The sequence below is a fragment of the Haliaeetus albicilla genome, chromosome 7 (genome assembly GCF_947461875.1).
Source record: "Haliaeetus albicilla chromosome 7, bHalAlb1.1, whole genome shotgun sequence".
Lineage (NCBI taxonomy): Eukaryota > Metazoa > Chordata > Aves > Accipitriformes > Accipitridae > Haliaeetus > Haliaeetus albicilla.
Genome location: NC_091489.1, coordinates 14,952,316 through 14,978,346, shown reverse-complemented (window position 1 = coordinate 14,978,346; position 26,031 = coordinate 14,952,316). Strand labels below are relative to the sequence as shown.

The following is a 26,031-nucleotide window of genomic DNA, read 5'->3' as shown; positions in this document are numbered from 1 at the left end:
GTTTTATTTATAAGAACAGTCATACTATTTGATTATGCATGAGAAAACCATGTCAGTTGCTCTGTATTTTGTGGCATAGTTAAATATTAGATGGTGTACTGAATGAGAATTATCAAATGCATAACACATACCACAGGGCTAGGGATGGGTGCCTAGAGAACTGTATTGTTCTTTCTTTCTTCAAGGCTTCATTAAACAAACAAATATTTATGTCCACAGCATGAAGCTGCCAAGAATGATCTGAGTGATAAACAGAAAGACCTGGATAATTTCACCAATAAAGGAAAACATTTATTAGCAGAATTGAAAAGAGTGCATAACTGTGACTCCACTGCTCTAAAAACAGATATGAACTGTACACTGGACAAATGGCTAGATGTAAGTGTCTGGTATTTATACACTTAATGCAGCTTTTAAGTTGGGCTAAGGCTACAGTATTAGTATTTTCTTAGGATCTTAAAGTGCAATTGTTTAGTAAAGTTTACTTTGAAGTATATAATCATAGGGATTTGGCATCCATTGTACACACAAAGTTGTGACATCCATTTGATAGATTTAAAACAATGTCTTATAACAATGTATGATTGTTACTAGTATAAATTTGCTCAGTGGCACTTCTGAGTATAAATTTGCATTTAATTCTTACTTAATGTATTGCACTATTACTTTATTAAAGTAAATTGGACTAAATAAATAGGCAGTAAATTGTATTAAGCTACACCATAAAAGATGTATGTTGAGAAAGACATGATAGCAGAGAAACATTATATAAAAGCTAATATTTTACATTTTCATATTTATATTGCTTTATTAGCAAATTTCTACATTACATAAGAAAGATAAATGTAGCTGGTTTTAAAGCTACAGTTTATTTGAACATAAAACTCTTGCCCAGTAAAAAATATACAAATTTTTAGAAGCAGTCACATAAGATTTTTGTTCATTTTATGATCTGGGTAACTAAATTGAAATTAGAATTCAGAACTTAGACCTAACTCTTAAGAAAATTATTTCGCCTAGGCTTGCTAATTATTTCTGATGCACTTATCTTACAACTGGCTGCAAAATAAAGAAATCTAAAATGAATTTATGAGTGGTATTGATACATTCTTCTCTCCTCAAAGGTGTCTGAAAGAATTGAAGACAACATCGACCGGCTGAGGGTAAGCGTATCTCTGTGGGATGACATCCTGAAAACTGGAGATGAAATGGATGGATGGTGTATTAAGTGCATTTCTCAACTGAATGAAGGCATCAGCAACTTGAGTAACAGTCAGAGAATGGAGGTCCTCCTGAAAGACTTCCAGGTACTTACCCATAAATCAGTGATAGAAATGGTCTGGGCCAAAATCTCAAGTGATATCAGGCACATAGATAAAGCTGTGCTGTTGTAGACCACCATGTCCCCTGTTCAACCCAATGGCTAGCTGCCAGTACTCCAATCCTTTTTTGAAGCTGTTTGCTTCTGACAGAAACAAGAATAGCACATCTCTTACCAAGTCTAAGCTCCATAGTTATTTTGGCTCTAGCAGTACTTGACAATGTGTTCTTATAAGCACAAAAATTTCAGAAAGCGTGGCATTGGACTGAACCCTGTTCCAGTAGAAACCAATGGAAATTTTAGACAACTTCAGCTGAAGTTATTAAAAAAATTAGTAGTTTCTGAAATCTCATCTAAGAACATAGATTCTCCAGAATCAGCAAAAAAGATATGCTGGAGTGGAGGGCAAATTTTAATGTCAGATTCTAACTCTTTCAGTAAGATGATGTCTTTCTTTTCTGGATAGTGTAAAACTGTTTTAGAAATCTAGCCAGAGTTCAGGATGCATTCTGCCTCTGTTGGCTTAAAATCCACAGCAGATCAACCACAGAATGAGCTATACTCTACTTCATTTGAAATAAATGATGTCCTTAAGAAGATGCACAGTGAACATATACAAGTAGTATGATAGAATATGAAATGGTGCTCAGTCAGTATTTTGCTCAGGACAAGCTTTATCTAATGTTGTTCTGATTAATATAGCAATCAGACCACCTAAATTAACCACTATTAAAACTGATTTGGAGTAAGAGCAGCAGCCAATGCCCAAACCACAGGTGTACCTGATACACAGGAGGGCCAGAATAGCAGAAGACATGAGCACTGTGCATACATTTGCAGTCACAGAATGCATAGCCCATACTACTTTTTTTGCACTCTCTTTTGCAGAGGCAAGAGGAAAGGCAGTTCACTGACAGAAGGGTCCTGTGCTTTCAGCAATCAGAAATAGATGAGCATGGACAGAAATAATCAGTGTACCTTTTATATGGTCTATAGCAGTGGTCACTTTCTTGATCAGTCACCTAATATTATATCCTTCCTAGCACAAAATACCCCCTGAGGATTCTTCTGGGGCCACCTGAACTTCTACCATTCAGGGCAAATGTTAAGTGCAGCAATTTAATCCTGAAATCCACTGTCCAATGTTTTAATTGGAGTGATCTCTTTGAATATTTTAAAAAAAGAAAGTTTGGATAATAGGATACACCTACCAATTACTTGCCTAATACTTCAGAAGTACAATTATACAAATTATGATTTTTGCTTTCACTTTGCTATTATTTTTTTTAATAAGTAGAATATTTCTTTATAACTTGGATCTCTATGACCACAATAGATACAAGGTCCAGATATGTCAGTGCATACATAGCAGCATTTTTTAATTCTTTTTTGAGGTTAAAATTTATTTCTGTGTGTAATTTTTTTCCAAAAGCTCACTTCCTTGTAATAAAAAACAGAGAGCACATGTGTTATACTCTGCATGCCATTAAGTGGAACCTAACAACCGCAGTCGATTTTTTCAGTCAAATAAACAATGACATTCCCATTTTTATTCAGCCAGTTTTAAGAAACTAAAGCTGTTAGTGCATTTTAAATGCTAAAAATGTATGTGATTATCCCAATGGAGGGGAGGGGACGACGACTCTGAACTGAGTCTTATAAAGAAAAAGAGATGGGAGATTTTTAGAGAAGAAAACTAAAAGAACAACAGTGTTTTCCCTCTGGTTACTAAACTTTGTTTACATTATCTTTCATTTTTGCGATTGATGGAGCATCCTTTTGAAGGTCTAAAACCTTCTTGTATTTTGGTATGAAACTTTGACTACATCTTTTTTACAGTCTGAAGTCAAGGATAAAGAACTGAAGTTGGAGCAGCTTAGTTCCAAAATTTCAGATCTCAAAGAACTGACCCATAGCCAACAGTCTCCTGCAGATCTACAGGTAAAATAAAGATATTGGTAATCACAGACTGTGCTCAAATAACTAAGAAGAAACTCCTCCTGAAATTTCTGTCTCTCCTGTACTGCCTTTTTCTTTCAAGGTGACAGATACAGCATCATTTATATGTTTCATAACTATTCTTTGTTCATATTTCTTTACTTAGCTTTGATTTTTTCTGAAAAAAAGTATGCCCTAAAGTAATTGAACATTGAAGTTGTAAAAGTATTTTTTACTAAATTGAAATAGAGTAAATAGCTTATAAGGTAGCTGATCAGATATGAGACAGATGATATTTTCTACACTGTACAACATTAAGCCACATCATATAGTGCATACACAGGTTGCCTCTTTGAAAGAATTATAATGCAGTAAAATATGTTCATTTGCTTTATCAAACCAAAAGTATTCTTTAGTGGACTGGAATTAGTGCCCTGAACTAGCTGTTACAAGAGAGAGGTAAAACCCGAACCACTGAAAGTGAGCTGTTGAACTTTCATTATTGGCTAGGTCCTTATTTTTTATGTTCTAGGGCAGACGTAAAACCGAAGTACGCTATTTTGGATGTTTGATTTCAAATGGAAATTACTATGTGAGATGATTACTTTCAGTGTCAGAAGTTTTAAAAGATAAGCTGACTTCTGCAGTTTCCACAGGCAGGGAAGTATCTCGATAGATATTTATTTCAAAACCATTTATCAGATTTTAATGGAACTTAATATAACATTCAAGCCTTGTCCACATTTTGCCATGACCATACACATAAGCCTAAATTACTAATCAGATATGGGTCAAGAACCCTATAGTATAAAGATGTGCAAATTATATGGAAGTGCTTATGTTGTCCCAAATTGTTTCCTTTATGTGAGAGGTTCAGAAAATTCAGGTTTCATCATATGTTTCATAATAAATATCTGTCCACTTATAGAGCAAAATTTAGAGCCAATTATCTTGCAGAATATCACCGTTAACCAACACACACCTATTTCCATCTAAGTATGAAAAATACAATAAAAAATTTAAAAATTACCTAAAATAAAAAATTGTAGTTGATCTATAAATGCAAATTTGAAAATAAAGCCTCACAAACTAAACGTAAATCCCCAAATTATTTGCCAGCATTCAAATGCTAAATAAGTAAACTACAGTATGATCAGCTCATATCCTAAGAACAGAAACATTTCCTTAATAGAATTTTCAGTAATTGTTCATTTATAAACATTGCCCTATTATGACTGATTTGATTTACTTTTTATTAGTAATATGTGCACAGCTAACATCTACTATAATTTCACATATTGCTGTCTTTGAACAGGTTAATGGGCAATAGTCTAACTTATTTTTGTATTGTCTTCAATTTTAATCTGCCTTACACTGAGACAGTTTAAGCCTCAGTGCTCTTAAGTCTCACCAGTTGATATTTCTTTTTATGGAGTTGGTTGTGTTTAGGTCTTGTTCTGTATATATGGCAAATTAGTAAAGGAAAAAGATCAACTGTTTAATTTTTCAGAGGTGGATAATAACTTCAACAGTTTGCAGTCTGGCTTTTTATAAGTTAGTATCCCTTCTTTGGATTACTGTATATCTAAGACTTAGTCCTGAATGACTGACATTTTTTATTTATGTAAGTATCTTTAGTTATGGATGTAAAGACAGCAAAATGATCATTGTGTGTCACTTTCTTACCTTCCATTTTTTCAAAAAACATTCACCATAATAAATTTTTTATTTAAATGCTTTAATACATAACATTTTGCTTTTAGTTTATAGAATCAGAATTGAGGCAGAAGTTGGAACATGCCAAAGAAATGTTAGAGACAGCAAAAGAGACACTGAAAGATTTCAGTACTCAGAAGATGCAGTTACAGAAGTTTATTGATCAGATGACAGACTGGTTAACAAAAGCGGAAGAGACACTGTTAAGCTGTGCACATAACCTGAATCCTGAAGCTCTAAATAAAGTGAAGGTCGGTGCTGAAGAAAATGAATATGCTTTTTCTTATGCAGTTATTTTTGGTTTTTTATCAGAGTCTTGCTGAGCATTATACTTAATTTTCAGTTGATAAAAAATATGTATCTCCAGCACAGCTGCTAGAATATTAGCAAATAATACAGTGATACTGTTTAAGAAGTTCCAACAATGAATGAAAGTTCTGATTTATTAACTTTATACAAACCTTTTAGAAAATTATAATGAATAACATGGTCTTTGTTGTGATAGGAACCGGTTTTGTTACATTGAACCCTTCAGTCATTACTCCATCATGTTTACAAGTCCATTGATTCCTTGCAATATGTTATGAACTTATAACTCATCACAGTAAAAGACCCTGGACTGAACTCAATTGTAACACAACCTTCTACCTCAGAAGTCCTCCTCAGTCCTTGTATACAGTAATTCTTTTGTCTACATCCTAGAGCTCTCTTGATTGCATACAATTTTACACAACATAACATGACAAACCACGTGGAGATTTTTTTCAGTGTGAGCCCATGTTAATGTTGATATACTAGCCAATTAAATTTAATTTTCAAACAAATGTTCCTCTCTAGTCAGATGAAAACTCCCTTTCATTCAGAAGTCCCACCAAATACCAGTGTCATTGCATCTCACATGTACCTTCAGACTTTGCTGAAAATAACTATTACTATTCAATATGTCTTGAAATTTATATATTTTTTTTAATAGAGTAGTAAACCATGAGAAACAGCATTTTTCACATTTCTGTGATGGCTCTTTAGTTTCAAGGATCATCTCACTTGGAAAATTCAGGAAACGTGATCCAGTACTTCTTCCCTTTATTGTGTCTAGGACTTGCAATAGACCATAGGAAGAAAGAGCATATGGGAGGAGCAGGAATGCTTGAAGAAAAGAGAGGGCTCTTTTGTGTCTTTACAAATGTCATATTTGCGTTGTAACTACATTTTCAGGAAACACAAAAAGACCTTCAGCTTCAGCAGAGCAGCATTGACTCAACCCGTGAGAACCTCAACAGCCTGTGTCGCAAATACCATTCTGTAGAGCTGGAAACTCTTGGTGGCACTGTCACTTCATTAATAAAGAAGTATGAAGCCGTGAATCTGCTCTGTTCCAGAACGCAGGCCAGCATGCAAGAGTCCTTGGAAAAACATTTCCTATGTGAGTCTTCAGGCTTGTTAATATGAGCCGTTAGCCCACAGCCATGAATCATTCTGGAGTCTGCCAGAGTTTCCAATGATGTCACTTGCAATTACAACTTTATTTTTGTGTGGAGCCTTTCAAAAAGTCCTGTTACCAAATGTTCATTTGATAACTGCTACAAAACAAAGCATTTTACAAAAACAGAATTCAACTTTAAACACGTAATATGCATGAAAGGCAAGCTCAGCTCCACCTTTCTTAACTCTTAGTATACATCTCTGTTGTATACATATACTTTGTGTATTTGCCGTAAAGAGATGTATATAACCAAATGAAGACGTTTATAATGTAAAAGTCCCCATCTGAAGTATTTCCTGGGCTCCCTGGATAGTCACTGGAGAAAAGTAGGCAATTTTTAATCTTATATATTAAGATATTACTCTAGATATTATCTAACATTAAATTGGGACATACCATCAACTGAAAATGCCTGTCTTTTCCCATTGACTATAAAGGGGAGCCTAGTGTGACTGTTCAAATTTGGATGGTTACAGTGGAAACATCTCACTTCTCGTGAAATGAATCCCAGTCCCCAAGGTCATTAAAGGCAATGAGACTCATCCTGGTAGCTTTTGCACACTGTTCCTGAAGGATAAAAGAATTGTGGAAGACAGCTGTATAGTATTGTGGATAATGCTGCTTAAAAAAAATATTCTCTTCTCTATACTTTTTTATTAAATAAGATTCTATGCAAGAATTCCAGGAATGGTTTTCTGGTGTGAAGGCTGCAGTAAAAGAATCATCTGACAGGTCTGGAGACAGCAAAGCCATAGAGACAAAGCTACATGACTTGCAGGTATAGTGAACAAATTAAAAACATAATAATTGGCAATTTAACTATATGTATCCAATTATATCTCTAAAATAATCTGTAGATGCTGTCATATTTATTGGGTTTGTTTCCAAAAAGGTAATTTAGGAATGGTTCAAGACAGCAATATGTACTGTAGAGGGAATACAGTGGAAACTGTCCCCTGTTCTGAGATATTAGAATTTAATTTCTGAAGGTTTATGTGTAACTAACCTATTCTTGTTTCTGATTTTTAATCTTTTTTTCCTTTTTTTTTGCCTTCTTTCTCTTCCTTTTCCAATTTTTCTTACACTATTTCTTATTCAATCTTTCACATTAACACTGATACATCAAAGCTTGTCTATGTAGATTTTTGATGGGACAGAATACAAATAGCTGACACCTCCTGCAAACAGCCCTAATTCCTGAAATGTGTAACATCTTCAGGACATGACTAAACTACCCAGAGATAGACAGGACTACCTTGGGACCAAATAGGAAAATTGAGCTCTGTGAATTGTAGCACCACTTAATAAAATTTTATTTGAACTATCTGCTTAGAATTTTTTCCATAGCTACACATGGCTATACATCTTGTTGGGGAAATCTGACTACTTCTAACAGAGATATTGCTTATCTTTATTTATTAAATCTTGCATATTTAAACTGTGTTCTTTCATTACACAGAGTGTGCTGGATTCTGTTAGTGAGGGACAGAACAAGTTAGATGCTGCCTGCAAGGAAGGAGAAAGTTTGTATGCTTGCTTACCCAAACCAGTTGTCAGCCATATTCAGGAGCAAATAGCAAAGTCTAACCAGAACTTCCAGGAATTCCTCAACCAGTGCCTGAATGATAAGAAGGCTCTGGAAACTTGTGCCTCACACCTGGGAAGGTGAGTAATACCAGTACTCACAGATGGACTGCATGAAATTCTCTGGCTGCAGAAATACAGGGCACAACTTGAAATTATTTCCAGTTACTCTAGTCCTGTTTGCTTTTTTCTTTGGAAATATTTAAGAGAAAATGAAGTTGTCTGCTAAAAAAAAAGCAATAGGTCCTGCTCCAAGGGTATTGATTTGGTTAAAGAATGGAAGGTCAGGATCATATATGCAGAAGACCTGTGTGGCTCATGCAATCCGGGATCAGCAGTTGGGATCTTAGTAATTTGTAATTTCCTGGAAGGAAAAGGTGTGATGAATTTTCAAGTTCTGCCCTGGGTTTTGAAGATAGTATGCTTTTTACACAGCATGCATCTGTCCTGTCCCATTCCAGATGGATGTATTTCCTAAGGAGCTAATAATAAACCACTCTTAAATTATTACTTGGGGCTGGAATTTTGGGAGTTCAAATATATTTAGGTATAACTAGATTCAAAACTGTTGCTAACTGAAAGTAAAAATAGTGTAGCAGTACAGGGTAAAACAACAAGATGAGATGGTGTGCCTTCATGTAAGGAAAAGGTTTTCAAACTTAGGGTCAGAACTTGTTTTGCTGAATTCTGAGCACTCGAGATTCCACTTACATTCTGTTGGAGAAATTGAAAGTACAACACTTCAGGTGCTGTAAGAGTCAATACTGAGTAAAAGCCCATTTTTACCCATTCTTTAATTTTAGACTAAATAATTATAAGGATTTGGAAAAAGCTTTCTTTGGTCTGCCTTTATTGAATGTAGTAATAAATAAAAGCACTGTCACTTTAAATTTTGGAGGCTTCTTTTCTCACTGTAGTTCCCATGATTTTCCTGAACATTTTTAGAGAGTTGCTGAATATTTTTAGAGTAGTAGTCACTGTGGAATTATGTTTTGTGTACAACTCTTATTCTCGAAGCATGAAATTGATACCTAGCTTTATTTTCCTGGTCTTGTGGATATTGAAAGAACTGAGTTAGCTTCTTACTAGCTTTACTCCACCTGAGAAATATTTTTAAGGGAGTATTTATCTGTTCTGTAGCTTTGAAGATCAGCACAAGAAACTTGGCCTGTGGATACATGACATGGAAGAAAGAATAAGCACAGAAGCATTAGGAGAGAGCAAACAGCTTATTCCTGAGAAGAAAAAGGAGGTGCAGAAAGTGGAAAAGTTCCTGGAAGAGTTACTGAATTCAAGGTAGTATGAAATATATTTCCTAAAATACTCTCACTTTTTCCTCTGCTAAAGCAGCAGTGAAACTAAACTGTTGGGGTAAAGTGTGTTTGCAAAAGAGAGAGAATGGTGTTGCAACATACTCTGTGAAAAGAGGCTGAATCCAGATATTTCCAGTTTTAAGGAAATTGGAATTTGAAGACAACTCCAAGATTTGATGTTGATACATTTCTCATTAAGAAAAGCTTATCTTACTTCATTAATAAACAGAGACTGAAAAATATAATTTTCAAAAAATAAATCTTAAAAATATTGCTTGTAAAAGCAATAGTAAAAATTACAATTATCATTATATCCATTTTAAAATTTTCTTTCTTTCTGTCCTGCAACACTCAGGTCCAACTGGGTTAGCAGAATCCCCTTTCCCATATAGCCGACTTTTATAAAGACACATTGGCTGTGAAATCTTTCTAGAATCCAGACTTAGCCAATAGATGATGAAGTAATTGCCTTTTTTAGTACACAGTGGTTTTTCAATTTTTTTTTTTTTATTATTAGGCTGGTGAAGATAGAACAGAAATAGTAGTCAGTTGTCTGAGCCTCACAGCATGCTAAAAGGAAACACCCAGTCACTACCTATCCCCTTGAGACTGATGCAAGACATTTCGGTCTGATGTAAACTCCCTGTAATCACAGAGTATCAGGAAGGGTGATTCAGGAGATTCAGATTAACAGAGGCTGTATTAACCGAGAGTTTTAATCCCTTTTACTGACCCTTGTACTGAACCCCAGAGTCAGTGTCTAATCCTGGTCAAATGGCCTGACCTTTCCATCATGCCTTCCCACCTGTCAAAGACTACGAACTTCTCAGAAGCTTTGGCAGGTGCAGAAAGGTAGCAGTCCATATAGAACTGCTAAGTCTGATAGCCGAAAAGAAAATTAAGTTAGCTTTTAATTTAAGGTGCGAGACAAAGATTTCAGTGTGATTGTTTTGAGCACCAAAATCTGCAAGAAATGGCACTGTACACAGGTAAAGGTACTAATCAATACACACTGCTTATATTTCCTTTCAGTCTCTCCCAGCTAATTTTTCTGTTAACTATGAACTTTATCACTGGTGGAGTAGGTGATTATGTCAGCAAACTTCGTAACTCTGATAGTTGCTATAAAAATATCATATGTTTTCTAAAACTGATTTTCAGTCTCATTATTTTCTTTCAGGGAATCTTTTGATAAGCTGTCCCAAATGGCACAGACTTTAAATGAAGAAGGCCATGATGCAGGGAGGGAAGTGCGCCTGGCTTCTCAACATCTTGCCAATTACCAAAACATGGTCAAAACTGTCAAGGAGAAGCTGCGAACATGTCAGCTTGCACTCCAAGAGCATCTCACTTTGGAGGAGGCATTACAGAGTATGTGGTCATGGGTGAAAGAGGTTCAAGATAAACTGGTGTCATCAGAGAGCACTGTTGGCAGCAAAGCCACACTAGAGAGACGACTGACACAAATTCAGGTAAAGAAGGGTACAACTAGAGATCATGCATCAAGATTAACACTGGTGTGGGCCACATCAGTGCAAAAGGAATATTTTTGTATTTTGTTCTTTCTACGGTTATGAAGGAGAAGATTAGAATTTAAGGTGATCTTGACAAATTGGGAGGTGCAGTATGAAAAAACAGGATGAAGATTAATGGAGACAGGTGCCAGGTATTATATTTAATAAGGAAAACTGAACTATGGAAATGTGTATGCAGGTCCAGTAGAGCTTTCTAATGGAGGGGAAGCCTTGGAATAATTGACACAGAGAGGCTGTGACGTATCTGTCACAGGAGGTCTTCACTAACAGGTTAGACAAACATTTATTAGGAAGGTCATCAATGTAGATCCTGCCATGGGCTTTCTTGAGATTTCTTCTAGCTATGTGGTGCGCTGTTTCTGTGCAGTGCTTGTCCTACTCATTACCTATTGCAATGTGAGCAATATTTTAGGATGACCAATGGAGTGAAATACCTGCATGGCTGTGGGAAGGACTTCTGGATCAATTGCACATAGCAAGGGACAGGCACTTACAAGAAAAGGTGCCTAGGAATTCATACTGGGCATGGCTGTCAAGGATAAATGAGCTCAGAGAAGACGGTGTCCACTGTTGAAAGAAGAACAGCTTTCACCCCTCAGCAGGTTGCATTTGATATTTTGACTTATTTTGCCTCACAGGAGATCCTCTTACTCAAAGGTGACGGTGAAGTTAAGCTGAACATGGCCATAGGCAAAGGAGAACAAGCACTTAGAAGCAGCAATGAGGAAGGACAAAAGGTGATACAAGCCGAGCTTCAGAAGCTGAAGGACGTATGGAATGACATCATCAGCACCTCAGTGAACTGTCAGAGGTAAAACTCCCTGGAAAACACAGGTCAGGCTCTGCCATCTTTGCTTACAAAGAGTGGTACCTTACAGCACGTAGGAGTCCATTCATTCATTACTGATATGTGAGGGGAAAGTTGTAACATCAGAGAGAATCAGAATTGCCTGAAAAAATTATATCCTTCTATAAAAAGATGAGTTGGCCATATCAGATTAATCAAATTTCATATGAGATCATAACTGATGATAATTTCAAAATAAATAGAAATCATACAAATTGATACAGAGAAAAAGCTAGAAAAGATTTTCTGGGTTATTGAACCTGTACTTGGGCAGGACCAAGAACATCTAACGTATTTATCTATCTTTTCCTTACAAAACTCTAGGAAAGTTTCTCAATTCTGTCTTTCCTTACATTTTTTAATTTAAAAAAATCCTAATATCCACTCCAAACAATCTTTCTTGCAAACTAAGCTGATCTCTTCTTGTCTTAACCTTGGTAGAAATGGAAAGGTTTTCCTATTGCCTGTGTGAGAACATTTTATGTATTTGAAGGCCTCCATCATCTCTATTCTAGACAGACTGATGTTTCTCAGGACTAATACTTTCTGGACCTCTTTCATCCTTGTTTCTCTTTCAGTAGATTGCAGACTCAGTACTCTGTCTACATTTTTCTTAAAAGATAATAACTGAAAGTGGGCTTCTTGCTGTATTTGATACCTTATTAATTCTGAATAGAGTATCAATACTTTCCATTTCCTTCATACATCACTCTTCTTAATCCACTCCAGAATGAGATTTTCCTTTATTTCCAACAGTATCATAATGTTGAATTTTGTTAACTTCTTTATCTTCTACTATCTCCAAACCCTTTTCCACAGTACTAAGCCTAGGGAGTTATCTCCAATTTTGTATTTGTATATCTGATTTCTCCTTCCTAAGTAACACATTATTTTCATCATCAAATTCCATCTTTTTAAAATTTTTTTTAACGACATCTGAAATTTAAATCCTGCCATCCAACTAGCTGCAGCCACTCCCTGGTTGCTTTCATCTATGGGTTTTACAAGCACTCCCTGTTCCATCATCCCAGTCATTACCAGATAGAAATGGGCCCTTGGTGAACTTCTCCATAATCCTACTTCCTTAGTTCTCTAATGAAAACCAAGTTTTCCTTGCATCAGAAAATTCACATATCACATCAGAAAGGTCAAAGATCTGTGTTGTAGATAATCTGAGTGCTAGGGTATCTGGGTCCTAAATATAAACTGTCAAAGGTGGGAGCCATGATATAGGTGAATTGGAGTTTTTCAACTGAAAGTGGTACCACTTTCTTACGGATTCCAAAATTATTATACAATTACATGTAGAAAACTATCATGGGCTGCCTTTAAGATTTCACTCTAATTTCACCCCAATTTTTGTCATTAAAAAATATTTAGATTAGGCTAGACCATTACATTTTGAATGAAATCCTTACCACACTCGTGTCTATCACTAAGTCCAGTGGAAGGAGAACTACATTCCTCAACACAAATCCCAGAGCAATCTGGTGATCTGCTAGGAGGAGCAATATATAACAGAAGAAAGTATTTCTTATAAATTGTAAATGGGACTATATATAATGGATTTTTTTTCTTCCAAAACTTGCCAGAATATCTCTTAATTGTCAATAATTTCACAGACTGCTGTACATTTTATTACTCTGATCATAAAGAACTCCAGTAATGCTCTCTATTTTATTTTGCTGGTCAGACACTGAAATGTGTTTTTCATTAGTCTGAGACAGACAGATTGCTCATGTAACCTGTAACAGGGAAGCAGTTGTATCAGGTTATACGCAGTAGCCCAAAGAACACAGAAATTCTAAAATAGGTTGGCTGTAAGTTGACATGGAAAACTAAAGCAAGATGGAGGAAAAAGCATATTCTAAACATATTCTACATGGCTACAGACAGTGTAACAATTAAGGTATAAGCAGACTTTTTTTCAGACCTTTCAAAAGTTCTCATCTGTGCTGTGTATGTTTCTTTTAACGTAAGCTGCCTAGAGTCTGTCATTAGCAAGTGGAATGAATATCTGGAAAGGAAAAAACAGCTGGAACAGTGGTTAGAGAAATTGGATCATGAAGTGGAACAGCCTTTAGAACCACAGATTGGTCTGAAGGAGAAGTTTGCTCAGCTGGACCACTTCCAGGCTATTGTTTCTGAGATAGAGGATCACTCTGGTGATTTACAGCAACTCATTGAAAAAGCTGTGGAACTGTATGAAAAGACAAAGGATGATTCTTTGGGAGAAGCAGCTCAAGAAGAACTAAAAACACAGTTTAATGACATCACAACTGTAGCCAAGGTAAGATAAAGGCAAAGGTCTCAATTTCAAGTAAAATGTTTAAACATTTGTATATGAGGCTAAAATTTTGACTTTCATAATGTTTCAGTAACTAAAGGACTGACTGTTACAATTGAGTCTTGAAAAAAGTTGGGCATACTTTACTAAAATTCACTTGAATGGAAAACAGGCATTGGGAGTTGAAATTGGTAAGGTTATGGTTTTCAAAAAGTGGAGGGCATATATTTTACTCATAGTTTCATTTATACAACAATATTTCTGACATTCTTCCAGATTTATTTTCATCTAATTCTTTTATATTCATTCCTAGAACTCTATTTTTTCCCTAGAATGGGAAGAATGAAATGCCTCTCTGAGCAGAAAACATATTGTCAGACAGAGAAATCCTATTGTCAGAAAGATATATGCCCATCTTTTGTGGTGTTGCAAGCCCCTAAGCACTGCACGTGCTGTACAGGTATTCTGTTTGGTTTCTGAGGAAAGATACATGAGCTCACTGAGACCTTTTCTGCCAACCAGATCATGACAGTGACACTAGCTCTGAGTTACAATTGCCACCTTCTCAGCTAATGGGGAAGTTTACATCACGAAGAGGTCACGTAATAACAGGCCAATGTGAGACTGAAGTAAACACTGTATATAAATTTACAGTAATCTGATGGAAGTGTGATTCAGGTTTTCATGTATTGAAGATAGTGCTGATGGCTTGTAGGTAATTAATATATAGTCTATATAAAAATAATACCAGAGTAAAAAAAATAGTGGAAGATCTAACAAATTATGTCTTAGGAAAAATGTTAAATCTAGGGCATATGAATTTACTTCTTTAGTAAAAATCTGCATTTTTCTTACTAAACTTGATGAAGGAAAGTCATTATGTGGAATCATGTAATTTGGTTTGGGATTTTTTTTTTTTTTATTTGGGGGATAAGATATACCATTATTGTCATTGTTTTATTGCTTTAAACATAGACCATAGATATTAGAGCCATCTCAGATATATCTAGTCTGTAATTACGATCTAGTCATGCACTCTTCTGGTTTTATGATGAACTTTTGCTCTCTTTTTTTACTGAAAATAGTAAGCCATTAATCTGGTTTCTAGAGAATCAGTGCAGTTTCATCCTCGTATAACTCCATTTCTTTCAGCAGCGTTAAATCTGGAGCCAAGATCACTGACTAATTCAATACAATGCTTTTAAACTTGTGTGAAAAGAGTATCGTAAGTGAGCATGGCAGTGTTCTCCTAAAATCAATACACATCAATATATTTAATTTCTTAAGCAAGACAGTCAGTTTTGCAGTCTTTCCCTTGGGAGAGAACAGCACTGACAGGAACTGGTAGAAGTCATTGCTACCAGAAGAGACCAACTAAAGCTGCACTTTGCCTCCACTCTCCCCCTTTATTGGTGCTATATTTTGGTGTGAGCAAAGTAAACAGAGGTGCATGGTTGCCTTTCTTGGGGGGTCTTTTCCTTCCCTAGGGAGCTATCTGTTTTGTTTAGAGTGAGGCACACGTAGACATTTTCTTACTCTGTTTTTGCATAAAATGCATTAAGATGTGAAAAGTTTGAGGATTTACTTTATGTCGTCTTTGTTTAGCTGGTAACCACCCATTGTCTAGTTGGTCAACAGATTCCGAGAAATTACAATGATTATTTTCAGAGGGAACGGTAGGGTTTATTAATCTAACTTAATCTTTAAAAGCATTAGTTGAATGTTGAGTTATTCAAACTTAAAAATAACTGGAGTTCAGTTCATAAGTAAGTGGTTTAGTTTGAAACTGATTTAAGGACGCTTGGATCTAGGGTATCCACACAGGAGTAAAAAGTCATTTGATTAGCTCAGTTCACTTTTGGTTAGTTTTGATAAACATTCCTGACTGTTAGCTCACAAGAATATAAGAACAAATCTACTCAATCAAACCAAAGGCAAATCTAGACCAGTACACTACTTCACCTGTTTGTAGTAAGGTAAACTGCCCCTACTTGAAGCTTACATTAAAAAGCTAAGATAGAGCCACGAAGCTGTTGTTTGTCTGTGTCGGGGAAAGCATCCTCCAGGGCTGCAAGGCAGGTAGCTGGGGACGGCCACCACTTCTGATGTCACAGTTAAAATAGGACTCAGCACCATAAGAACCTTTTGCACTTTTGAACAGCAGAAGTCCTCCTTTGTGCTCTTCATATGGGACATCTCTGTGGCGCTGCTTAGCATTTATAGAGACTTGGTGCTTCTAAATAAGAGCTGTGTTTCCAGCAGCATGCTGCTCCCTGGGAGGACTCATGGGTGATCTCTAAGACACTCTCCAGGGTGTATTGGGAAAAGCGTGCCAGAGTTGTGCAGCTGCAGCTTTGACATCTATTAAACAATACATTTTGTGTTAAAGTATGTGTTAAAGTACATTTTTGCATACATTTTCAGAAGGCTTCTTCATCTTTTGCTCCAGCAGAGCATGCCTGTCCTGACCAACCTAAACCAAACCTTGTGCAGCGTAGCCCTGTGTTCTGCTGCTATAAGCTGTGCTCTATTCAGCATTCAAATGGAAGCTATAGAGTCAGACCAGCGCTCTACACCACTGCATGCTTAAAGGCAGGACAGTATGTAAGCACTTTAATGGTCTTTTTTTTTTTTTTTTTTCCACCTGAATGATAGGAGAAAATGAGGAAAGTGGAAGATATTGTGAAGGATCATTTGCTATACCTTGATGCTGTGCATGAATTCACAGACTGGCTCCATTCTGCAAAGGAAGAGCTGCACCGCTGGTCAGATTCATCTGGAGATACATCAACCATACAGAAAAAGCTGGCCAAAATCAATGTAAGATAAGTTAGCTTTCCTGATTTCATCTGCAATTCACACCCTATGCTCTAAAATAGGCCAGAGCCAAAAACTTGTGGGATCTTGCTCTTTGTGTATTTGAAATCGTGATTACATTTCAGTGAGCTGAAAGCAAGCTTTCTAAGCTACATTTCATTTTTGCCTCCCTTCCCATGTTAAACTGATGGAGTAAAAGTACAATCAGACCTGAGTTAGCCACAGCACACATGGAAACAATTTGTAAGAGCAGAAGCCCAGCGGCATCGCAGAAGGATGTGGCTTAGCTGACTAACGAATAGTGCTCTGTCCTCATTCCTGCACATGCTTTCTCCGTGAGCAGAGTTGTCTGAATCAAAGTCAGAAACAACCTTTCCTGATTTGCCTGAAATGGAGATGCGTAAAGCAATGCAAGGATTGTTCTCCCCAAACACTGTAGAAATGTATGGGTTGCCTCCCAGTGTATACTCTCCTTACCCTGACATCCATTCCTAGGCATTTGAGTATCTGGGCAAGTTTTGTGTTCCTGAATGCAACATTAAAGCAGGCTGACTGCATGTTTTGCTCGTGCCTGATGTTTACGTTCAGATACTCATGTTAGCAGCATTTTACTCTGCTCCTAAACATGAGAGAGTGGGCCAGTGAACAGGCTACTAGGTGAGGATTCAGGGTACCCGAGATCAAACTACAGATGTGTTGTACCCTCTTGGGTAGTTTTTAGTCTCCTTTGTGCTCAAACTCCCCATGTCTAAAACGGGGAAGGGAGGAGGTAGCAGTTTTTAGCTCGTAAGACTAACAAGAGAACAAATAGCATTACTCTGGCATGCAGTGTTTGGGATGATATTTATATTCTCCAGCTTCTTAAGCTGAAAACTCCCCAAATTCCCTTGTAGCCTGTTTGAGATTGAAATAGGACACTGTAGAAAGAATTCACTTCTAAAAAAAAAAAAAAAAAAAAGACATGTGCAACCAATTACGGCACATCACAGATCCCGGGTAGGCTGTAAAAGGCTGTTCCTGAGCAGCGCAGTGGTGTTTTTAGAGCCGCCGTGAGCAGCTGCGCACACCCCCAGTGTTCCTGACCTCAAAGATCGCGACAAAGTTCCTATTTTCCGCACCTTCACCCGGTCCCTGTTTCCAGTTTCCAAAAGGAGCGCTTTCTCCCCTAAGCCTACGAAAGCGCCCGGACGGCTGCCGGTTCCAAGCAAAGCCCCTCTCGACCCGACTTTGCTTTCCGCCCGCCCTCCGGCAGCGCGCTGCTCGCAGCGCAGCCTGGCTGCCCCCGCAAGCGCCGCCGCCGCCGGTCCCCGTCCCCCCGCTCCCCCCCCCGCCCCCTCCCACCGCCGGCGGCGGCAGCGCGGCGGGTGACCCCGGCCATGTCGCCTTGCAGGAGCTGGTAGAGTCCCGCCAGACCGGCGCGGGCCGCCTGGGCCGAGTGGAGACGCTGGCTCCCGCCGCCAAGCGCAGCACGACGGCCGGCGGGTGCCAGCTGCTGGCGGCCGAGCTGCAGGCCCTGCGGTCGGACTGGAAGGAGTGGGAAGAGAACGCCTTCCGGAGCCAAAGCAGCCTGCGGGACGCGCTGAGCCGGATGGCCCTGTCGGAGCGGGAGTTCGCGGGGCGGGCGGAGCAGCTGGAGGAGGCGGCGCGGCGGTTCGGCGGGCTGCTGGCCGGCTGGGCGCGGAGCCTGGCCCCCCTCGACGGCCGGCACACCGACGGCGAGGTGGTGGAGAGCTGGCGCAGGGAGAAAGTAAGGTCACGGCTCCTTTCCTAGCGGCTTCTCGGTTGCGAACGTGCGGTTACCGGGGGCAGAAGGCTGCCGCCGGGAGGGACCGTCAAGTAGAAAACGATACGACGCGTTCGTGCGAAATATTTCTGTGGAAACCCAACTTTCCAGGCTTGTTTTTGTAACTGTAACCGCCGCGAGCGGCCTTTACGGAACACGTTTCCCCCCTCTGCTGCACAAGGCTTAGCGAATGCTGCCTGGGTCCGGGATGTTAAAAACCGGGCTTGCCTCCGAGGAAGCGAAGGAGCTAGCGCACCAGCTCGGAACTTCTCTTCCAAGTTGCTCAGCGTTTCAGGCTGGAGTAGCGCTTGGTCAGGGAAACGCGAAGCATTTCCTAAAAGCCAAGGAGCAGCTGGAGCCATTTCTTACGTATAATGTGTCAGGAGTGTATTGAGCTTAGACATTCCGTTTCTGGAAATGTCCTTCACATTACGCATGTTGAGATCTTGTCCAATATTCAGAGAACTTACACCGGAACCACTATACTTGCTAATTGCTTTGCTATGGAATGCAATGGAATTTAGAGAAATAGAGAGGTTGTTTCTGTTCCTGATTGTCTTCTGGCAAAAAAAATCCACATTCATGTATCACACACACACGTTACATATAAATATACATATATGCATTCACATCAGTCAAGATACATGTTTGTATCTCAGCTACTGAGAGTCACAGATGTCAAGAAAAGATACAGAGTATGTCCCTTTCAGGGTAGTGTTGCAGTAAATCACTTTCAGTAAAGGAAGAGAGGCGCGTGATGTTTGCTTTCTGACCCCTTGACTGAAGAAATATTAAAAAAAAACCCAGAACAACTTCTCTTTGAACTGAGGTTATAAATCTCATCCTCCAGTGTCTGTGCCAAGTTATTTCTGTGGCTTCCCCTTTCACAAAATTCCCTGACACAGACTGATGGAACCTGCTTGCTTGAGTGCCAGTACGTATCTGTAGGAGTAGCAAAGCTGACAATACATTGGAGCAAATAATGGTACAAATACGCAAAGTTTTCCATGTTTCTATGTTTTTAAAAAGGAAAAGAAGTCGTGGAATTATCATCAACATACAGCAACAATTACCAGACATCTTTAATTTACAAATGGAGAAGTACTAAATTCAAAGGATATTGCTTTTAATAATAGTGTATATACTGTATATGTACTGTAGCTCTATGCAACAAACTTTATTCAGATTAGGCAGTTGTAAACATTGGCTAATGAGGAAAATGCAGAGGAATCTCAAGACTTACTATGCATAACCCTACTATGTAATTTTATTTATAGTTAGAGGAAATGTGACAGTAATCCTTCCATTTTTGGACCCCAGGGATAGGTCTTATTGTAAACAAAAAATAGCACTCAGCTTTCCATTTCCATTGTCTCACAGTGATTCTGTAGCCATGTAAGCCAAGGCCACAAATTAAAAATGTATTTCCTAATTCTCAGAATTAGCAAGCTCATTCTGTTATTCTGTTATACTCAAGCTCTCTTCCTTTAGCTATGTGCAACATAAGAGCAACAGATCCTGCACTTGGAATTCAGCAAATTATTTTGGTAACTGTCAGATTCAAAATTAAATCCAAGTGGCTGCCACAGTTCTATCAGTGTTTCTGTATGGACAAATGCCATAGTTAAATGTACGCTGTTTTGCAAGTTAATGTTCCTGTTCGTTAATAGGTTATGCCTAAGACTCTATGTCATCAGAATGATCTTTTAGTAGTTATTGAGGTAGGTTATTTGCAGCTGAAAAAATGTCATTGAAAACAGGCAATTCTAACCCTGTGCTACTCTTAGGACATGTTTTCTTTACCCCCCAAAAAAGCTGGTAGTATTTCATTATGGTGATTCCTGCCCTACACAATTTGTGACATCCTGTGTTTAAGTAATGGCCATTGTGGTGTTATTCCTAATGCTTTCAAAAAAATGCCTGTGTGTAGTTTAACATAAAGTAAGATAAAGTAGTTAGCTTACATTTTTTTCTCAGCAACGTTGTTATTATATCATTACTTAATTCAAAAGCTACTTTATGTGGCATCGAAACAAACTAGCAATGTGACTCTTTCAAGTATCTTTTAATTACAGTTGGACAGATTTCTGGTGTATGAGTAACCTAAAGCAGAAAAAGTCCATACAAGCATGAATAATGTAAATGAGAGGAGTCCTGAAAATCTGCTGTAGCAAAATATTTTTTCATACTCTCAAGAACACATGAAAGCTTGTACACATAACACATCTGAAATGTCTCTAGACTTAATTTCACAGGGCTTCTCTGTGATCTATAAATGCTGACAGATTTCAGTAATGTTAATATAATCAAGCTGTGATTATGACCTAAACCACTGTTATTCACAGCTGATGCATGTTTGTAGTTTTATTCTTCTCAAAATGCATTGTTGTGTTTTTTCTTCCTAGCAGTTCAGGTACTACAAAGCAGCAATCTCTCTCTCTCTCTCTTTTTTTTTTTTACTTGCTCAGAAATGCATGATATAGGTCTTCAAAAATTAATTTCACAGTTCTGCAGACTTTTTCAGGAAAAGGGATATGAAGCAAGCACAAAGTTCTTTGTGGGCAGCAGACACAGGAGCTGAATCCCTGGCTTTTGGCCATTTGCTGTTCTTACCAAGTCTGTTGATTTAATTGGCTTGCTAGACCCTTGCTAATGTTTCTTTTTATTTTTGACTTACATAAAGGGACATCTGTTTATTGCAGAATTAGTTAATACTTTACAGTGAAACGTCTACTCAGTGAGCATTTTTATCTCCGTAACGTAGATTGTGAGATTTTGAAAACCTTCTGCATATATTTTCATGTACAACATTTGTGCCTTTCCTGAACATTCAATTTTGTGCTGATAGATTATTAGAAACTGTTTACTATGTATATTTTCAATCATAATTTTTTTTATATCTTCAGAAACATGATTCGAGGACTTCCTTGTCCCACTTCCATACTCCTGTTCAAATCTGTCTTCACTTTCATATGACCTGTTTCTTAGATTTATATCATACATTTCTTCCAGATTGGCACTTAGATTTAACCAAACTAATCTATGCATGCCAAACACTCTGGCCTGCCTGCGCTGCAGAACCTCTGTAAAATGTACATACCTCGTAAATGTAACTAGCTAGAAGATTGTCTTTTCTCCCTGGTAGTTTAAGAGGAATGCCTGAACAATTTAGTTTCTAATGAGATGAGGAGCCAAGTCTGCACTGCTCATTATGCTGGAGTAGCTGGCAGGATTCTGCAGTGGAGGTGCTGTGGACATCAACAAGGACTGTTTTTGTTGGAGTGGTTATCACACCTCTCCCAGTGATGTAAGATAAGCCAAAAAAAGCTTTTTTTTTTTTGTTGGCTTAGCTGTCTCCAAAGCAAGAGTCTTTCCAGTGCAGCAATGACAGGCAGTAACCCATTTACTCTCACAGAATTGTGAGCAGCTGTACTTTTACATCATGAAGCCCTCTGTGAAAGAGTTGAAGCTGTTAAAAGCCTTATGCGTAAATTAATTTTTTGGATACAGCTCAAAACAGTTTTTACTGAACATGCTAAGCTCAAGCCAATGGGCTAATTACATTTAGACAAACATATATTATTTGCTATTCCCTAATTGTGTGTACTTTTATGTGTATACAGCTAACTGACAATACCATAGCTCATTTATTAAAATGCAATTTATATCTTAAACTGTTCTTTGAGAACATTTTGAGCTAAGAAAGTTGAGGCTTCCAGAAATTTGGTCTCTAGAAGCTCATAATTTCAAATAAGCTTCTGTGGGTTTGACTGCTAAAATACTCTTGAAAGTGAATGTGCATAGATCATAAATTAAGTTGAATTTAAATTCTGATAAATTTTGATTCAAAAATATTTATTTATTTATTTTTTAATTTACTCACCAATATTGTTCATTTGTTTTGTTTTAACAGGAAACATTGGATGCTCTGGTAAAGTCTGAACATATGACAGATGAGATCAAAACTCAGTTAAATGATCTTTGTAGATTTTCCAGAGATTTGAGTACTCATTCTTCAAAAGTTTCGGGGTTGATTAAGGAGTATAACAGGTACACGTTCATCTTGTTTATAGTTATCAATCCAATGTGTGTGTGTGGGTGTGAGCTGTCTTTTAGGGAATGATTAATTAGAATTTTAGAAGTAGAAACAAAGCTATACAATGATTAGAATCATTATTTTGATTTTGGTGTCAGTAGAGATTGTAAAACAGTAGCAATTTGGGTTTTTTTTATAAAAGCCAGGCTCCGCCACTAAACGCATCTGAAAGGGAGCTTGACACCTGCATTTCAGACACAAGAGTCTGTTGTTTCTTGCAGGGGGTTATAGCTTTTGGCTTCTCTAGCTGCAGAAGAAGGGTGTGATGACCCAGATTGATCCCTTCTAACATTACGAAATTAACTGAGGCACAGAAGTTAGAATTGTAATCGCTGTAGTTCCGTGCCCACAGAGAGAGGGGGGCTTGCAGAAACTGTGCCTAGGTGTGCCGAGTCACTCTCTGGAAATACTTATACCTCTCGTATCTGTGACAGTTATATCCCAATTTACATGCTTCACTTTTAAGGAACTGAAAGCTTCTAATGGATTTCCTGGTGCCTCAGTGAAGTGCTTAAATTTGGTAGGAGGAATCCAGGTTAACCTAACCTTACCATTGTATTTCAGAAAACTAAGTAATAGCATTGTGACCTAACAGAGTCCTGCCTTTCCTCCCTCCCTTGCTCTTTTCTGCTTCCCTGATGTGATAAACCCAGCCTCTGCCTGCAAGCTTCAAAAGGTTGTCAGAGCAAAGAGCAGATCTTGCAGCAAAGATTTCGGACGGCTTTCAGGGACTTCCAGCAGTGGCTGGTCAATGCAAGAGTCACCACAGCCAAATGCTTTGATGTGCCTCAAAATATCAGTGAAGCTTCAGCAAGTCTGCAGAAAATACAGGTAACTCTAGAGCAGTAAAATATTAGTCTAAGGGAGACCCAGTCAGTTTCATATAAAGCTCAGATTGAATTGTTTGGTTAATTACTAATTTTTGTTAATGTTGTTATTGTCAACGCTAAAGGTGACTAATTGCAAGGAAATAAACACTTTTTTTTTTTTTTTTTTTTAATCTAGTTTGCGTAGTTAATTTTTGGGCTACAGATTGTCTCTTCCACAGTAGATTTCCTTGTTTATTTCTTTTTTACAATAGAAAAAATACATGTTTTTAAAGTAGGAGAGTACCATAAAATCAGAACGATATCAGAATCAGGACTTAGTACCTGGAATTATTTCAAAGTTATGTAAATATTCTTCCTCATATATGAAAATAGAGCCCTTATAGTGCAAGAACAGACTTAAAATGTATGCAGTGTGAGCAGGCATTTAAAAAGTGTATTTTTCACATCAAGCTAAAACAAGCCCCAACAACTCTGTGGAAATTAATGCCGATTAAACGTGTATTTTATTAAAGCAAGTGAAAGAAATACTTTTATGAATAGATTATATCTTTAATTTTAGCTGAAAATAGCAAAATGAGAATTACATAATGAGACCATTAAAACTTCAGTTAGATAGTATAACAGAAGAAATTCATATCAGTTTCTCAGAAAAATACCAAAACCCAAATCACCTCCTCCTTATTTTGGCAATTTCACTTTCCCTTGCTTAAATGTTTTACTTAAAAGTGTAAACAATACTGTATTAATATATCAAATCTTTGACTACCCCAAAATGAGAATATGTCTAGAGGAACTATCAGGAGAAAAATCCTAGTAGTTTTTGACATTAAATATAAGAGTTTTAGCAAGGGTTTGTTTGGTTTTTTTCAACAGTGGTAAGAATTTTTGTCTTTATCACCACAGCCCCTCCATAGCATAAGACCTTACTTTGTTCTCCTTGTCCCTGAAAACTGCCTTAGATGAAATAAATTTTTTTTTTTGACACGGAGTAACTGCTTAGGACTTCTAGAGATGCCTTGGTAACCTGTATAAACTTAAAAGTTTATTTTTGTTAAAAGTTAACGTTCTGTCTGTTAGCACATTTGACATCATTAAGTCACAAGGCAATTATATCTCTGATTTTGATACAGCTGGAACTTGAACCACGTACCTCAAAGCTAACAGACCCTTTGCATTCTCTCCTGAGACCTCTAGTGTAACACAGAATCAGAACCTGACTTAGTAATTTTTGTATCATCAAGCCTGTTACTTCTGAACATGCATGTAACCTTATGGTTATGGATATAAAACTATTTGTGTATCACATAATCATGATAGTAACAGTTTAAAATATTGGTATTTAAGACTGCTAAATTCCTTTGAGTTCTAAATAGTCACAAGATCTTTTAATAATTACAAGTTATAAGAACGTTATCCCAATACACTGAATTTAAAAATCTGGCTGTTTCCTTACATTTCTGTATAATTCCTGCACATGTGTTTTTCCATATGCTTCTTGCACACCATCATTGTGCAAGATTTCTGTGAAGAAAAATACTTTCAGACAGGGAAGGTAAATTAAGGATGCAGAGGGAGAAATCACACGGCTTAGACGTTGCTCAGGGTCTAAGTGTCAGCCCACACCCCTCTGTGCCCATTGGAATTCCGGCGTGGCTGTCACCCACGGGCAAGGCTGCAGTCCGTTGTGTGCCTCAGAGTGGGCCCCAGCTCAGAGTGGTTCCCTGAAATAAAACTGTTACCGCTTTCTGTACCATGGAGATTTAAAGAAGTGTAATACCCAACTAAATGACCTGTAATTGTTTCAGGAAGTGCAGAACATACAGGTAATCCTAGAGTCTTAATATATATATTATTTAGATGTGTGGCACTTCTGTTGTCCCTAAATCCCATAAATATGAACGATATCAAAATGGAAAATGCATTAGCATGTTACTGAGCAGAAGCAATAAGCTCTTATCCCTGTTAAATTTTCTGGGAGCTTGCCATTGACCTTTGCTGGGACACAAAGTTCACCAACTAGCTTCTTTTATTACTATTTTTAGGAATTCTTGTCAGAAAGTGAGAATGGGCAACAAAAACTAAACCTGGTTGCATCCAAAGGAGAACTGCTGTGCTCTATTTTACCAAAGGAAAAGGCGAAAGTTATCCAGGACAAATCTGCTACGGCTAAAGAAGATTGGAAAAATTTTATCACCACCCTCCACCAGAAGGAATCTGCATTGGAGGTATTGAACCAGTCACAGTGGGGAAAGATTGGATCTAAATTTCCTCTTTGCATTTTATTTCAAACAGCACAGTTTAGATTTTGTATATAGCTGTAAGTGTTTATGATGTGACAGAACTAATAAATAGCTGTTTTGAAGAAGTCTCAGTCTTCCACTTACATTTTACTTTTGTTTACTTATATCCTTACTACCTGATTCCACTTTGATTTAAGTGGGGTGTTTCATGCAGAAGGGTGTTGTTCAGAGTAGCTGAAGG

At 37.6% G+C, this 26,031-nt stretch overlaps 1 protein-coding gene and 1 long non-coding RNA gene across 13 annotated transcripts in view; one reads left to right on the top strand and one right to left on the bottom strand.

Annotated features, from left to right (window-relative positions):
* The window catches only part of SYNE1 (spectrin repeat containing nuclear envelope protein 1), a 321,099-nt gene that overhangs the window by 141,025 nt on the left and 154,043 nt on the right, over nt 1-26,031 (top strand). For all 12 annotated transcript variants that reach the window (XM_069787039.1, XM_069787028.1, XM_069787027.1 and 9 more), the window contains 16 exons: nt 220-378; nt 1,125-1,307; nt 3,161-3,262; nt 5,023-5,226; nt 6,191-6,398; nt 7,124-7,236; nt 7,918-8,123; nt 9,183-9,338; nt 10,536-10,827; nt 11,529-11,701; nt 13,718-14,027; nt 16,680-16,844; nt 18,232-18,588; nt 22,538-22,674; nt 23,374-23,551; nt 25,593-25,775. In XM_069787039.1, the coding sequence (XP_069643140.1) occupies nt 220-378; nt 1,125-1,307; nt 3,161-3,262; nt 5,023-5,226; nt 6,191-6,398; nt 7,124-7,236; nt 7,918-8,123; nt 9,183-9,338; nt 10,536-10,827; nt 11,529-11,701; nt 13,718-14,027; nt 16,680-16,844; nt 18,232-18,588; nt 22,538-22,674; nt 23,374-23,551; nt 25,593-25,775 (3,126 nt within the window). The remainder of the gene's footprint in view (nt 1-219; nt 379-1,124; nt 1,308-3,160; nt 3,263-5,022; nt 5,227-6,190; nt 6,399-7,123; nt 7,237-7,917; nt 8,124-9,182; nt 9,339-10,535; nt 10,828-11,528; nt 11,702-13,717; nt 14,028-16,679; nt 16,845-18,231; nt 18,589-22,537; nt 22,675-23,373; nt 23,552-25,592; nt 25,776-26,031) is intronic.
* LOC138686070 (uncharacterized) lies at nt 10,885-18,344 on the bottom strand. The gene is made up of 3 exons (XR_011325387.1): nt 18,211-18,344; nt 16,728-16,829; nt 10,885-16,385 (listed from the first exon to the last, which is right to left on the bottom strand). It is a non-coding gene; the product is annotated as an uncharacterized lncRNA (long non-coding RNA).